The sequence below is a fragment of the Carassius carassius genome, chromosome 37 (assembly GCF_963082965.1).
Source record: "Carassius carassius chromosome 37, fCarCar2.1, whole genome shotgun sequence".
NCBI classification, from domain to species: domain Eukaryota; kingdom Metazoa; phylum Chordata; class Actinopteri; order Cypriniformes; family Cyprinidae; genus Carassius; species Carassius carassius.
Window position 1 is genome coordinate 15904672 of NC_081791.1, and position 16517 is coordinate 15921188.

The 16517-nt window shown below is 37.6% G+C and overlaps 1 protein-coding gene across 2 annotated transcripts; it reads right to left on the bottom strand.

Annotated features, from left to right (window-relative positions):
- Window positions 1–385: 385 nt before the first annotated feature.
- On the bottom strand, window positions 386–16289 carry LOC132118166 (SPRY domain-containing SOCS box protein 1). Of its 2 annotated transcripts, XM_059527791.1 has the most exons (4): window positions 16137–16284; window positions 7073–7186; window positions 4203–5080; window positions 386–666 (listed from the first exon to the last, which is right to left on the bottom strand). In XM_059527791.1, the coding sequence occupies exons 3-4, from the start codon at window positions 4894–4896 to the stop codon at window positions 536–538; spliced, it is 825 nt and encodes a 274-aa protein (XP_059383774.1). In that variant the 5' UTR covers window positions 4897–5080; window positions 7073–7186; window positions 16137–16284; the 3' UTR covers window positions 386–535. The 2 variants fall into 2 exon arrangements, with proteins under 2 accessions (XP_059383774.1, XP_059383773.1); XM_059527790.1 differs by lacking the exon at window positions 7073–7186 and having other exon boundaries at window positions 16137–16289.
- Window positions 16290–16517: the final 228 nt, after the last annotated feature.

Consider the following 16517-nt stretch of genomic DNA (forward strand, 5'->3'; position numbering starts at 1 on the left):
TACTATACTGACTGCAAGGGGAAGAACATTTGAAAAACATATGATATAAAAAAAGTCTATCAACATAAAAACGTGCTGGTTGTTAAGCCTAAAGGTTTTGAGAAGGTATTGTATTTTGCATTGACCGCAAAGAGTTACAAGAAAGCTTAAATGTATGCCGACATAAAAAAAAAAAACAATTATAAAAAGGAAAAGGCCTTGACAAACAGCAGAAGATTCACTAAGCCATGATTAGAGAGGAGAAAGGTTCTTGTTTTTGTATCTGCCATTAGATTCTGGCGAAAGCCTTCAGTTGGATTTCCAGTATATGAGTGACGTAACAAGAAAAAACAACACACATGATCCTAAAAGTATCGAGCATGATACATCCTCAGTCCTATTTGTAAAAATTATTGTTGGTACCATACCCAGTGACCGAGAATGGCACCGAAACAAAAACGAAGATGTAATGAAACAGGCTTGCCAGAAAGGTGATTAATCCCAGAGAGTAACAGAGGCGGACACTATGCCTTGAATGGTTGTAAAGGCACTAATATCAACATTGGTAGAGCAAGTAGTTCTTAAGGGAAGCAGGTAAGGGCAGTCCATGGATTTCACTCAGTCGCTCTCTTCCCAACGCGACCCGGACTGAGCGCCTACAGAGGTCCATTAACGGCAGAGGTTCAGCTACATGGAGAGAAAGAGACAGACAGAAATTCATTAGCAATGATCACTCACAAATACTATGCAAACTTGTAAAGCTGGGTGTAGGCGGTCCAGATCTTGGGGTAAACGTCAAGACGGACTGTACAATGTGCGCTAGGCTGGTTGTTTTATATCGGTCATGTTTTGACATCCTTATTTACACACAAAACTGACATGATACAGCGCAAGCCCAAGGCCTAATGCAAATGTTAGGAATGTCTGGTGTCTGTGGCTGGGTGCATGAGGATGGATTGTTCTTAAAGTGATAGTTCACCCAAAAAGCAAAACGCTGTCATTCAAGTAGTTATTTTTGTTTTCTTTGCACAAAGTATTCTTGTAGCTTCGTAAAGTTACAGTTGAATAATTAATGTCATATGGATTAGTTTAACGATGTCCTAACATTTTCTGAGCTTGATCAGGTTAGGATCCTTGCGGTCTATGGGAGGGTCTCATTGAAAATAACTTAATTTGTGTTCTGAAGATGAATGAAGGGGTTATGAAATTAAGAACTAAAATGTTCTTGATATTTACACATAAGAGGTTTACAATAAACAAAGCAAGTTTCAACACAAAAATACCTCCGTTTAAAATATGAATGATCCTTTTCTATTGAAAACTGGAGAAACGTGACGTTACCATTTTTTTTTATCATGCGTCATGATTGTATGTATGGATTTGTATGTCCATCATACACAAGAATGATAGCTACTACTGCAAACTTTACAAACTAACCTCTATAAAAATCTGAAACTGGATTTCATGATCACCACATCAAGCGTGAAACCATCGGTTATCTATATTGTGATTATTTTATATACATAAAGCGATCAAAGATCGTTCTCTTGATAATCACTGGAGTCTAACGCAGTAATACTTTAAGAGGGTTCCACATGCTTTGCTCTTTTAAAGTTAGCCAATCACAGCAGAAATAGTAAAGGGCTGTGTCTTTGGGAGACTTCTGTGAAGAGTTCAAATCAGAGCTAAATTCAGGCTCAAAAATAACTAAATTATGTTCGTTTTAAAACATTAACCATACCAAGATCACAAGTGCACGATAAAATAACTAAAAAAAAAAAAAAACATTTCATGACCCCTCTAAGAGCAGGCATGTGGTATTATAATTAGTATATTAAAATGATATTTCCTATGGATGTTTTAAAGACAAAAAGTTGAAGAAATATTCATTTATGTATGATCCTTGGGTCAAAAAACTGACGAATGCAATTAATCAGCTGATGCGGAGTGAACAGACTGCCTATATTGGTTTCACAATTACCAAGAGAAGAAACTGTGTCCAAAAGATTTATACAGTGTGCACCTGGCTTTAAGTATAACAAGTTTCCCCACAGGTCTCCTTTAGTCCAGCCATATAACAACCCTAAAGTACTTCGGACTTCAGAAGGGTTTCCACAGCACCACCTGCTCGGATGTTGAGATTACTTCATAAATCGCACACTTTAGCAAACGAGACACTGGGGAAACCAAAGTAGATGTAAGAGTGATGTCAGGGATAAATAACAGTGCAATTATAAATCTGTTGACCGCGAGCATGATGAGGAACGCATTAAAGGCACTGACACAAGACAGAGACAAAAGGAAGCCAAGGCCTTGGAGTCAGAGGCGGAGTAAAACTCTGGCTACTCTCTCACAAATCCAAAAATGGGAACACCTGTGTCCTGAGCTGATGCATTAATACTTCCCAAAATCAGACCTTCGTTAAATGTTGCTCAACATTGCACACTCAGGAAAGACATTTAAGAGTCCTTCCATCACCTGACGGCATGCAAAACATTGAGGTGATAAAACACGTATTCCATTGGACAGGACATCATTAGAGGCCCAGAGACTGTTTCCACTGAGAGGAAGGTGGGTTACAGCTGTCCAGACATGAGTAAGTCTGGCCCTCACCTGCATCCTTTCATTATATGACCACAGAATGATAACATCACAAGAATGTCCTCCAGAACTGACTCAGTATTGCATGCTGGGTTGAGGAAATGAGTCAGTTTCGAAGAAACTACATGCACAAACAGCAGACATTTTTATGTAACCTTGCAATTTCAGAGAATACATTTCACACTAATATGACAGAGTAATATTGAAAACCCTTAACTTTCTCAACTCAAATAATATACTGTAGGGGGGGGGGGGGGGGGGGGTTATTTTTTGCAGTGTCAGCTTCTGTGTCAGTCATCTACAGCCAGGGATATCAAACTTTATTCAAAGGACCTCCTAATTATGATGACTGCCATTGCATGGGACTCCATTCCTAAATAAATGTAGCTGTGTAAAAATTCACTGTGCAAGTTAACTTAAATAATTGGCCATACACCATCAAAGAGAATTAATATTTCTCAATTTACATCAAATTTACATTAAAAAAAAAACATTTGCATCAAGTACACATTTAAATATTGTCTCTAAATCAAATTTAAAAAAAAACAAAAATAAAACAATAGTCTTAAATGTAGTTTTGTCATTTCTTAATGTTAAAACTATGGATGTCACTAGAATAAAATTCAGAATGATTAACCTAACATGTCACATTATGAAGACGTGTCAGAAAATGAATTTAAATGAACATTGTTTTTACATTAACTCACATAACTGAATCCTAAAACAGAAAATGTTTTGGTCTCTGAGAAGACTAGGTAGAAACGAGATTTGAAATTGGCTCGGCAGAATAACCACTTCTGTTAATCAGGCAGTTTTCGCTTCCCTAAAATAATGGATGCAACGACTTTAAAAATATTAATTTCAGCAAGAAATGGCAGTGCAAGGCAGTGGAATCTAATCAAGATATAATAAGGAAAGAGCAAGGCAAAGCATCCAGTTCAAAAATTAGATTCCAGGACATGTTGATAAATAAAAAATATTATTATTAATAAAATATATATATATATATATATATATATATATATATATATATATATATATATATATAGGGAGAGAGAGAGAGAGAGAGAGAGAGAGAGAGGGAGAGATTCACGTAAAAAAAATAAAACAAAACAGATGGTAGCAAATGGAGAAGCTACAATAATAATAATAATTTTAAAAAATTGTTGCTATACATGCCCTCAAACTATAGCAGAAAAAAAAGATATGTCATTATGATATAGTTACAACTGTGTTATATAAGCAGATATTTCTCTATAATAATGGATGCAATGACTTTTAAAATGATTTAAATCAGCAAAAAAAGTCTGTTTAAATGCTCCAGAGGCAACAGTGGAATCGGATCAAGATGTAATAAGGAAAGAGCAAAGTGGCCAGTTTAATGATTAGCTTGCAGGACGTGAAGATAATGAATGATGTCATGGTCTTTATCAGGTAAATGGAGCTGGTTTCACAGAATTAACAGATAAGAAACAAAGCCACCCAAAGCCACACTAACTCCAAAGACTTTCAATGTTTAACAAACAACAGCACTACGCCAGTCTTGTTATTCAGGAGATGACTGGAGGAGCCATGGAGACACAGACCGGCACATTCAAACAAGCAGAAAGGATGATACTTACGATCAAGTCCATTGATGTACCGAATTCGGATTTCACAGTGTCCCCACACAGCACTCACTACAGGGTATAGCTTCTTTCCTTTGAGTCCTCTGAAAGCAACCCCTAAATACTGTCCGTCGACAATAAAACTTAAAGTCCCCTCATCCATGTCCAGAACCACCAAAAACGAGTCTGGGACAATAAAGGTTTCATCAGGCTCAAGAAAAGCTGGATATGTCCTACTGGGCTGGTTCTTGCCATCATGATAGAGTTTGTTACGTCCCAGGTCCCAGCCCCAGGACTCGTTATTGTTGCCTACAAGTGCAGTGTATCCTACAGAGTGCAGCGGGGCTTCACCCGTCGCCACCCCAACAACTGCATGGGTGCCCCGCTGGCGCATGGCCCAGCTGATCTCCCACACATGCAGTCCCCGTGTGTATCCCACTTGGCCCCGGATAGCATCTGTGCTCTGCGCTACCGGGTGCCGGTGAAATATGAGTTTATTGTCCTCTTTAACAAAGATGTTTAATGACCGGTCGTCGTTGTTCCACGAGTGCTGTACTTGGACTTCCTGTGAGGCTGATGGCATGTCTAACAACAAATCCAGGCGGGAGGGCTTGGTGTAGTCCAGGGCCTGCAGCTCTAGCTTGAGAGGCCGAAACGCTGGGTCCCGCATGTCCACAGTCTTTATGCCTCCCGGAACCTTCTGCCCCATGCTCTGGGTGGTCTTTTTAGCACCTTACTCCCCCTCGTCACAAAACAGAGCAAATAACAGAAAGAAGGCAGTCAGGGTCCACTCCTTCACCTATGCCCCTCCACAAATAAGCAGGCCAAGGCTGCTGTTTTTATGCCAGTGACTGCTGGGAAACCAGATGAAAGCAGCTGCTAGTTAAGCTCACCTAGGAAGAATAAAGGGAGATAAAAATGAGGAACAGTTAAACGACTGGGATAAAATTCATGTTTTCATTGTTGCCTAAATAACAATAATAATAAATATTAACAACAACAACAATAATAATAATAATAATAATAATAAGTAAATATTAACTTATTGAATATTAATCCTTATATATATATATATATATATATATGTGTGTGTTAATACACAAAAATAAATTATGAATGATGATCAGTTAATACAATAATTTATACAAATATGCCCATCAAAGATTATAAATCATCAATACTATTAGTTTACTACATATATAAATCATATAACATACATCACATTTTACACACACATGATATGAATAAAATAAAGAAAGCTTTCTTGTGTGTTCAATAATAGGGTTGTGCCGATAGACGATAGTATCATGTGTTGACGATAGTCAGAGATAGAGAATAGCAGATGTCTCTGTCGACAGTCAAGATGATTAGGCTCATTCTCCTATTAATGTATTAAATTATAATAATAATTATTTTTATTGGGCGGCCCAGCTATTTCACTTCAGCACCGCATTTCATAAATACAACACGCGCGTGCAAATGAGGAATAGAGCCTGTAGCTGGTGAATGAGTCTCCATCCACAAACAGATGTACATCATCTGCAGATAGAAGGTATTTCATTCAACTTTAACAAGTAATCTGAACGGCCTATATAAGTGCAATATTTGGACTTTAAATGAAAGCTACTATCGATTTTCACCGTTGACTGATTTTGCAGAATATTTAGACTGATAACTTCACAGGACGTGCGATATGAACTAGCTGTTTTAAATACAGTATTTGGATAATGTTAGTTTATCAGTATGTTTGAAAGTATATTTTTTCGATTATTGGTGATCCCAATGGCTCTCTTTCATGCAACTGTGCGGTTTAAAACACCAAATAGTTATTCTATGACAAGTACAGAGAGTATCTCTTGCTTCACCCATGCACGATAATAACGTGCATCGTCGATCTCACGGGCTGACGATATGACAAATGACCATATCACCCAACACTATTCAATAACTGTAAAAATACAACAAACTTGACATGCTCTCCATAAATTCGGCTACTAGAGTTTTTAATAAAACAATCTTGAAAATAATCTTGAATTTTAATGAGAAAACACCCCGATTATCTTGATTCTGCCTACGCTTGAGAACACACAAAAAATAAAACCCTACACTCCTCTACAAACTCAGACAACTGTAGACTTAATAGAACAGCAACTGTATTATTCTGACAGTTGCATGCTCGATGCCTCACTTGTGTGCATTAACGTTACAATACAATTTATTGGTCCAAGGCCCTTTTCAGAGTTCCATTACATCACATGACAAGGCAGAAGAGAAATAAACCTCTAGCTTTACCACAACCAAGCTGCTCCTGTAGACTACTTCACACAATGCCCTTTAAAAATAGGAAATAAGGGATTGAAAAAGACAGGCCATTTCCTCTTTTAAGCTTGTCTAGTCTGAAGATAACAGGAAGAGCAATAAAAAGTCTGTCTTCAAGAATAAAGCCAAACTGTTTTCAGCAAAAACCGCAAATTCGGGCCAGCGATATTCCACCAGACAGGTCAGTGCCAAAAGAGGCTACTGGGTGGGTCGGGGGGGGGTCTTAATTCATTAGACATGCTTAGAGACTAGACATACCAGTGCAGTGTGTGAAATCCCCACCCGATGTTCTGGTTTCTAAAGCAATTCCTGCCCTCCTAAATTACATCACATTTAAATCTGATATTTAACAGTTAGGAAGGTCTGCTACAAATAACTGCAAAAAAAAAAAGCTTTGAGAATTCTTTTTGGACATGTCAAAAGTCATGTTGTTCCCGTACAGTGCATAAAACTGCTAACCGAAAACATTTCATAATGAGCTGCTGAAGGGCCCCAAGGGTAATTGAATTGTAGACAAGAGTTCATTGAGGAGCATCTTAGCCCTTTTTCTGATACAAGTAAACAACCTTTTAAATGGGTCACGCCTCTCCGCCACTGGCCTACCCGAGGCAGAGGAACGCCAAGAAGTGGGTGGCAAGTTTGTGAACGCCAAACAATACAGTCTTCAATGGCTGTCCAACCTTTAGAAAGTAAGAAACATGTTAATTTGCACACTCTCTATGCAAGGGGCAATTAAGATCCATGGCAAAGCACCGACACACACAGACAAACAGCCTTTTACAGATCTGTTAGAACCCAATGACCATTTTAAATATCTTCACATTATTGCATGATATTCAGGGGTGAGGTGATGTCATCCAGCAGGTACGTCTCCACTCTTTGCATAGTTTTGACAGATTGCCTGGCATGTGATGTGGAGGTGACACCCTCAGTGTTTTGTTTTTTTATTATTTTTAGTGTTTATGAGCAGGGACTTTGCAGGTGGTTTGCCCCCTCTGTGTAGAGCTGATTGAAATGCGGATGAGGGTTTGGGGGGGATTTGTTGGGGCTGGGGAATAGTGTTGGCTTTTGTTTTGACCAGATTTAATACTTGTGCAAAACTGGGCTCCTCTAGACTTTTCTGCTTCTGTAAAACCTGTGTTCTGCCGAAATCCCAACCTTGCACCTACTTGGATGCAAATCTGTAATTCAAAATACTTCTAATTTCATTTTTCCTATGTGCCACTCATAACTTATGGAAGCATATGGGCAGCAAAATCCATTTTGAAATGTAATATGCAAAATGACAATGCAATATGTAAAATGGCAATGAATTTATTTTCTTTATTTAAATTTACATTTTCCCATTCATGTGTGCAACATTTAGTGCAAAATGAAAATTATATAATTTACAATCGCCATATCCTACACTAGTTTCAATACATAAATTAAATTTTTAAAAAAATGTTTTATAATTTGCTAAATTTAAATGAAACCCTCTTACCCTAATTATTTGATTATGATATAACACCGTTCTAGTGGTTTTTGCACATTTTAATTAAAATTTTACATATGCCATTAAGTGTGTCAATATAACTCAAAATGTGACACGCTTACAACACCAATGACTTTTTATTCTTCACTAAAAGTGCAGGATGTATTTTCAAGACGAAGGATGCCTCTCCGAAACAGGGACATTATCTTCTACAGGTTTTAATCATGAGACTGAGGTATCTGTCAGGCATCTGTGAGTGAGGGGCAAAGTAAGACCGAGAAAGATGACGACAAATCATGGTGTCAACCCAAATGTCACACAGATGCTCTATTCAGACAGTGGGCAGATGGGGTGAAAAATGGCAGACAAACGGCACTGTAACACTGCTTGATTAAAGAAAACATGCAAAGACTACCTGAGAGACTACCTAAACTCTAGAAGAAAAAAAAATTCCTCTGCCTCGAAGCCTCTTTTAATTTATTTTAAATCTCACGTCAGGTTCTTTCGCAATAATTTTTCCAATGTGACACAACGCGTTTACGTCACCCACAAAGCGGAAGGAGACACAAGCGCTGCGTCCGAAATCGCCATAGGAAATCGCATACTGCAAGGAGTCCGCAGAAGGGAATCGCGGAATCCAGTCATAAAAACGGAATTTACAGTTTAACGCATTGCACTTACATCAAATCGCGATATGGACTAATATTCGTAAATATTAAGCCGGAACAGTCTATTTAAATATGAATCCTGCATGTTCTGCGTGTCTGTGTTAATGAATGGAGCAGAAGCGCGTATTCATTCATAAAACACACGGAAGCGTGCGTGACGCTCCAGTGATTTTAGCATCTGCTGTCTCAATAAAGGACGTGAACACATGAACAACATCTCCAGAACTGCTCTGACAGTCGCTTTATGAGCATTTGACCATTTGATTTGAGTAAAACTAGCGTCACATCACATACACAGAACTGTAAAGGTACGTCAACCCGTCAAAATAAAAGTCCGGTTTAGTGTAAAAACAAGTATTTGCCAGATATGTATTACTATTGTTCAGCAGAATGTACATGTACTACTACTAAAAAAAAAAATCAAACATTTTTTTTAAGGTTAAATCACACATTTCTTCCATGTTTTCTTTTTACTAGTAAATCCCATTTGTTTACCAAAAAGTTAAGATTGCTTAATTTTCAATAACTAAAAAAAAAAGATAAATTAAATTAATGTTTTATGTGTTTAATGTGCATCTCAGAAAATGCTTTATTTAAAACCCCAACTGAATGGCACTTAAATGCACTTAATTCATCTGTCAACTTTATTGTCATTGTTCACAGTACAAGTACAGGCAGAGAAACAATGGGTAATAATTAAATGTTTTTTAATGTATGCATTGCATTCTATGCATTTAAAAAATAACAATATTTTTTTTCTAAAAAAGGAAATTAGTTGTTCATTTTTAGAGACTCAGGAGACTTACTTTCTCTTGCATAATTAATATTGCACTTTAAGCAAAAACACAATTTATCCGATTACTCGATTAAATCAATGGAATTTTTGGTAGAATACTCGATTACTAAAATATTCGATAGCTACAGCCCTAATATATATATATATATATATATATATATATATATATATATATATATATATATATATATATAAAAACATCAACAGATACCAAAAGCTGCATCTGAAGGCACATATATGCCCCACCATGAAAGGGCCAGAAATAACGTCACAAATGGTTTTAACTATCAAACAACAGTAGAGAAGAGAGAGGGTTGCGCATTGCTCATGACATACAAAAAACTGTGGTGCTCACTGGGTCCCGGGCTCGATTTGGGTCATGTCCTGAACCCAGTTTAACCCCTTTAATTCAGCTGTGTAATTAATATATTATATATATATAAAGGTTAACCTTTTATGCCAACTATGGACTACATTGTATATTAGCTAATAGATTTTTTTAATGCTTAGGGGTTTAATTGCTGACAAATGCCATAATCTCTGCGCTTAAAAAAAAAAAAGGTTTGCAATGGCATAACATCAATAAACCAACAAGACAAAGCATGAGCAATAGTGAGAATAAGTTTGAGGACAACCACATTAGGCCTGATTTGTATTGAAAGAGATAAAGGCGTCTTTATATTGACACTCCCTTCACAAACTTGGACTCACCCTGGATTAAAGCAATCATATTGTTAAGTTGTCTAACAGGGATCTGTGGGGCTGATAGCAGTTGACGCAGCAGTTATGATAGAACAGGAGCACTCTAAACCAACGCATACCCACTAGACAAGTTCAACAGCTCTAGGCAGATCCATAGCAGGTGGCATCATGATGAAAACCCCTACCCATATTATACTGTAATCTAATAGTAATCTTCTAAATGTTGCTAAATCACAAACACACACTTCTGTAGTCAAAGCAGAAGACCAAATTGGTGGTGCTGTTTTTGCCATGATGGTAGGGGATTGTTTTGGTCCCTGCTGACTTTCATTGGATGGACAGAAACAGATGAACATCAGTCACAAAGCCTGGATATTAACTGAAGTGTGTCCATCGAACTGGATAAACTCACATTACAGGTAAAAGGTAATGCAGGACAGAAACTTGACTATGCAAGTATGGGGAAATACTATATACACTATATGAAACCGAGCCAGGAACTGAGAAGAAACCAAGACACCACATAGGAAAATTAAAAAGCTAAATCACTACTTCATCTGCCAAATATCACTTCCTCAGACATACTCATCAGGACCAGACATGAATGGCTGCTGAAATCCCAAGACATGAAACATTCTCACCCTCAACTGCACCAGTTATCAGATATGAAACTATACCTCAACCAAGCAGAACTAAAAATAGATTTAGTGCAGCTCAGCATTCCTTAGTTTACAGTAACGGCTGCTTGTCAGAGCCTGCTCTGTTGTTAGCATAATTAGTTATTTTACCAAATTAGTGAAGTTCATTAAGCGAACTAAACGCTCAGTGTAACGAAGCCAATAGAACAACGGATCATACAGTTCACAAATCCCAAAAATCTCCATTTATCAGACAGGACTGGGAGTTTTAGGTTGCAACAACAAAATAGCAAGTTATTCATACAGCTTCAATCACGTTTGAATCAAGTGGAAAACTTTGCCTAATAAACTTTTCTGATCAAAACAGACATTCTGATATTTCAAAAGCATGAAATAATAAGTATGCCAACACAAAACAGCACAAACTGAAGAACTTCAAGTTCACACTAAGACAACTCATTCAGCTGAACCAAACCTGTGATCCTCACCAAACAGAAAAAAAGTACAGGGAAATGTTATAGGAAATCTTGGCTACTAAAATACATTCATTAGTGAATTTTATGCAACAAACATGAGGGGAGCTGCAGTGACACAGACAGACTTGTGTAACTTTAGGCTTAATCTCAGCAAACACAGCAATCGATTCACCTCTGAGTGTATCAGGTCAAACCAAGACCCTGCATAGTTGTCTTAAGTCCACTGACAACATTGTCTGAAAGTGATAATGTTCTGTTACTTTATAAAGGCTACATTTACGTGACAACATTGTAGTCAAAAATAAAAGTTTTTCCCTTGCGAGTCACAACAACGTTTCAAAACTATTTGCATTTACACATCCTCAAAAACACTATTACGTATGCCAGGCCAGTAGTTGGCGCTCTCAACATTTAATAAACACATACTTAGAATTCGTGCTCTGCATGTAACCCATCCAAAGTGCAGGCGAGAATTTTGCTGAAAAACTTTACCAAACCAGCAACAACAATAGTACCATGTACTCCGCCATTGTGTATGGTTGTTTGCGCTTGCCTTTATTATCGACACGTACTGCGCATGTATATATACCAAACTCTAGCCGAACATGCACGTCTGTGCCAGCGTGTGTGTGAAACAGAAGCAGTTTAATGTGGTTCAAATTCCATCAGGTGCTTTATGACATTTGACAGAAAACAATGCAATGTTTTTTTGCAAAGTTTGTCCAAGGCTTTTTATTTGAAGTACGTTTTATTTTTAATTCTACAAAAATTGAATTAGAATTCATTTAAATACTATTTATTCACTTATTTGCTTAAAATGGTCTTGTGCAAAATAAAGCCAATAGTTTTTATTAAAATATACCAAAAACACTAGAACAGTGTTATTTATTTTGCCGACTTGTGTACTTACATTATCGCAAAAATTTTAAAAGAGACACAGACAGGACCGTGTGTATAGTGTCATTGTGTCACCTGCCAATGATGTCAAACCCTGGATTTCTGTGAACAATGAACATGATTTCTGCCCGAGTCCCGTCGGATTGCATCAACTGCGGAGATGAAGACGACAACGTCAGTCAAGGCATTAAACAACACTTTTTTTTTTGTTTGTTTGTTTTGAAGACGGTTCCTCTAGTGGTGAAAACTTAGATTTTGTTCCTTTAAAGGGTTAGTTCACCCAAAAATTTGTGTCATTAATGATTCACCCTCATGTCGTTCCAAACCCATAAGACCTCCATTCATCTTCGGAACACAGTTTAAGATATTTTAGATTTAGTCCGAGAGCTCTGAGTCCCTCCATTGAAAATGTACGTTATACTGTCCATGTCCAGAAAAGTAATAAAAAAATCAAAATAGTCCATGTGACATCATAGGGTCAGTTAGAATTTCTTGAAGCATCGAAAATACATTTTGGTTCAAAAATAAAAATAAATTTGACTTTATTCAGCATTGTCTTCTCTTCCGGGTCTGTTGTTCGCGAGTTCACAACACGGCAGTGATGCTACTGATGTATGACGCTGCTGACGTGTTATCTTTGTTATTGGGCGCACCAGCATCATGAACGCACTCACAACAGACAATGCTGAATAAAGTCTTATTTTATTTTTATTTTTGAACCAAAATGAATTTTCGATGCTTCAACAAATTCTAACTGACCCTCTGATGTCACATGGACTACTTCGATGATGTTTTTCTTACCTTTCTGGACATGGACAGTATACCGTACACTAGGGCTGTGATAAACGATTATTTTTTAAACGATTAATCTAGCGATTATTTTTTCGATGCATCGATTAATCTAACGATTAATTTTTTCAGACCGATTCGATTTCGATTATCTCCCCATTAATTGACTACTAACAATTTATACATGTTGATTTACATATCTGAATGAAAAAAACCATGAATTCCTTAACATTGCAATATATGTTTATTGCTCTTAAAATTATAAAATAAAAGACTGACTAAGAATGCATTACTTTGCACTTGTATAGAGATAGTATTCAATAAAACCTTGAAGCCTTGAAAACACATAGCTTCCTGAAACAAGCTTACTGAACACATAGGGCCTAGCTTACTGAAAAAAAGTTCTTCTTTCAGATGAAAATAACTTGATGTCTAGCATTCAATAAAAAAAGTTCACCCAAAATACTTGTTTAGAGCAATTGAAAGAATACAGTAACCAATGTAAACTTTAGGGCTTTAAGCTAATACAGGGAGTGCTTTCTCTCTCTCTCGTATGCGCCCTGTCAGGCGCAGCAGTCATTCTATTCTACATCACTCACCGATCAAGTAAGGCTTTGACAGCCGCCAAAAAAAAAGATCAATGCAGAAAAACCCCTGGATTGGTTATAGAACGTTGGACAGAATGTTGATCCGGCCTTCGCGTATATTCAGCGCACATAAGGTAAACGTTTTGCAAACGTTTTTTAGAGAAATAAAAACAGGTCGACGAATCGATGCGCATATTTTGAGTCGACGTATTTTTTGCGTTGACGTCATCGATGACCTCGACGCGTTGTCCCAGCCCTACCGTACACAGAGTTTCAATGGAGGGACAGAAAGCTCTCAGACTAAATCTAAAATATCTTAAAAACTGTGTTCCGAAGATGAATGGGTTTGGAACGACATGAGGTTGAGTCATTAATAAGGGTTTACATTTTTGGGTGAACTAACCCTTTAAGATTGTTTTAATCAGTTTGTACATACAGAAATTATTAATTTATCAACTCATAACATAAGTCTTGTACCGGCAAATGACTTCTCACGGGTGATTCCCGATGGTTTTAGAGGAATATTACTCCTCCTCACCCCGTCATTTTAAAGGATAGTACAACGGCAAACACAATTATAAAAGCATCATCCGTTTGGGAAGGTGCGTGCACAGTCAGTGGGGGCTGATGGAGCAGATAAATCACACTTGACTGATACTGCAGTATACTTCAAGCACATGGCAAAATGACAAAGCTTGTGATCACAAATGCAACTTTGAGCATGAGTCTTATGCTAAGATGAGAGACAAAAGCATTCAATCTTACTGATCCTTGAACTTTTAAATAGTGTACATTTTATAGAAAATATTGTGAGAGAAAAAAACCTTGGCAATTGACTTCCAGGTATAATATAAAAAAAATAAGTTTTACAGTCAAATATCACAACATAAGTTATTTTTAGAAAAACCATGTGCTTGAAACAATACACTACCCTGAAGTACCTTTAATGCATCAAGAACTTTAATCTTCAAAATGACCAATACAACAACAAGAATGTTATATACAGTCTCAAAAATAAAATCCTGATAAGTGCTGAAGAACCACAGAAGAACTTTGTTTTAATGATTTCATTTCTTAACACTTCAAAAGCCAGGCCATTTGATGTTAATGTTAACCCAACCCAGACAAGCAGTATTTGTGAATGGGAAGGGAGCAAATCAGTTTAATAAATCACAACATTCGCACTGTTGTAATGCAGGTCAGTTCAGTAGGATGTTCTCTACAGCACAGAGTCAGAGGAGACACCTGTTACACAAGTCTACAAACATCTGAGTGTTCAGTTGGGAGCATTTAGTACAGACAGTTAACTCCCTCCAGAAATTAGAAAATCAGTCCTAGTGTTCCTGCAAACACAAAGGCAATATTAATCTGCCTTGAATACATCAACCACAGTAATCTGACATTAAATAGATCAAACACCGAGCTGATGTGTCTGCGAGTTCTCAAAACCCATTGGCATGAAACACCTTACAACCCCAAGTTACCATGAACCAGTTCCTACCTTAATACTCGCTAAAGATTGAGCTGCACCAATAAAACTGTGGTAACTAATCTCTCGTTTCGCAAACTCTCCATTGAAATGAATGGGATTAAGTTATTTCTCTTCGCCAATGAATAGTTCAAAAGAAGCCAAAGCATTGCTTATTATAAAGCAACACCGATCAAAGTCCGGTGTGGAACACCATGTGACTGGAGCGGGAACAGAAATTTCCCTTAAATCGTTCTGCAGTCATTCCGCACCAACTCCACTCCGAGTTTTTAAGTTTCCAGCCCCCCAGTGAATGAAACCTGCTAGGGGAGATCTGGCGCGATTAATATCATCAATGCTGATTTTCAAAGGCCCACTCCCTGCTGCAGGTAAATACATGCGATTCCACTTAATTGACAAAAGGAAACTTAAACCTTAGAAGACATACAAGATCCCCCCTCTTCCCTCCAGGTAGATTACACAAACTCCAGTACTACTAAACTAAACTATTAGCAGTCTTAAAACACCAAACAAGTACAGATAGCTTAGAACAAATGCCTCCAGATGCTGTCTTTAAAACCTTAAACCGAAAGTAAAGCCTCTCCAGAGCACTGTCTGGGCCAAACACCAACTAGAGACGTCTACAAGCACAATTCTCAAGTAAATACACCAAACTAATTAGTGCATGGAGCTTCGCTAGTCACTAGTAATGCGACTACCTGGACTTTCGCAGAGGTTAATATGTAACTAACGAACAAAATTACCAGAAACACACATCTCCTGATGCTGCCCAACTTAACTAGGGTTGGAAACTATTAAACGTAGGTCCATGAGACACAGTTGCTGGTTTAAAATCAACTTCACACTCATTACAAACGCAGGAAGTAGCTGCTGTTTAGTGCATATTAATGTATTATTTACACTGAGACGCAATAGGAAACGTGCCACAATCTGGCGCCTTTGTATCGCATTTCTCGTTTAACTTCGCCTTGTTGAATGAGCACATCAACTGGATGTTTGCAATCGAAAATCTTTGGGATACGCGAGTGTGTGCATGTGAACACAGCAAAGACAAAAGACAGGCAAATGTGTTTAACTGTAATTATTTCAGACCGAGGCTGCAAATTATACTTACCGGAAAATAAACCATAGGCGAAGGAGTGGCTCAAGTATGTTCCTTTCAGTCGGTATTCCCGTGCAAATTCATGACTATATCTCCTCTCTGTCTTCTAGCATAGGTTTGTATTGGGTGAAATGATGGCTGCTTACAGCGACAGAAACATCTCTCCAGTCACGTGGTCAAATAGCTCCCAGCTGCTGCTGAACGTCCCTCCCAATTGAGCGTTGTTGTTTAGCTCATTTCCCCTGATAAAACCTGCTAATTGTGGACTACACAATGATAGTATAATCACTGTGTAAGTGCATGTCAGATATACAGTTAGGCGCTAGAACTTTCTTTCATTTTTATTTTATTTGACCATCTTTATATTCCTTATATAGTCCTAACCTTTAGCAA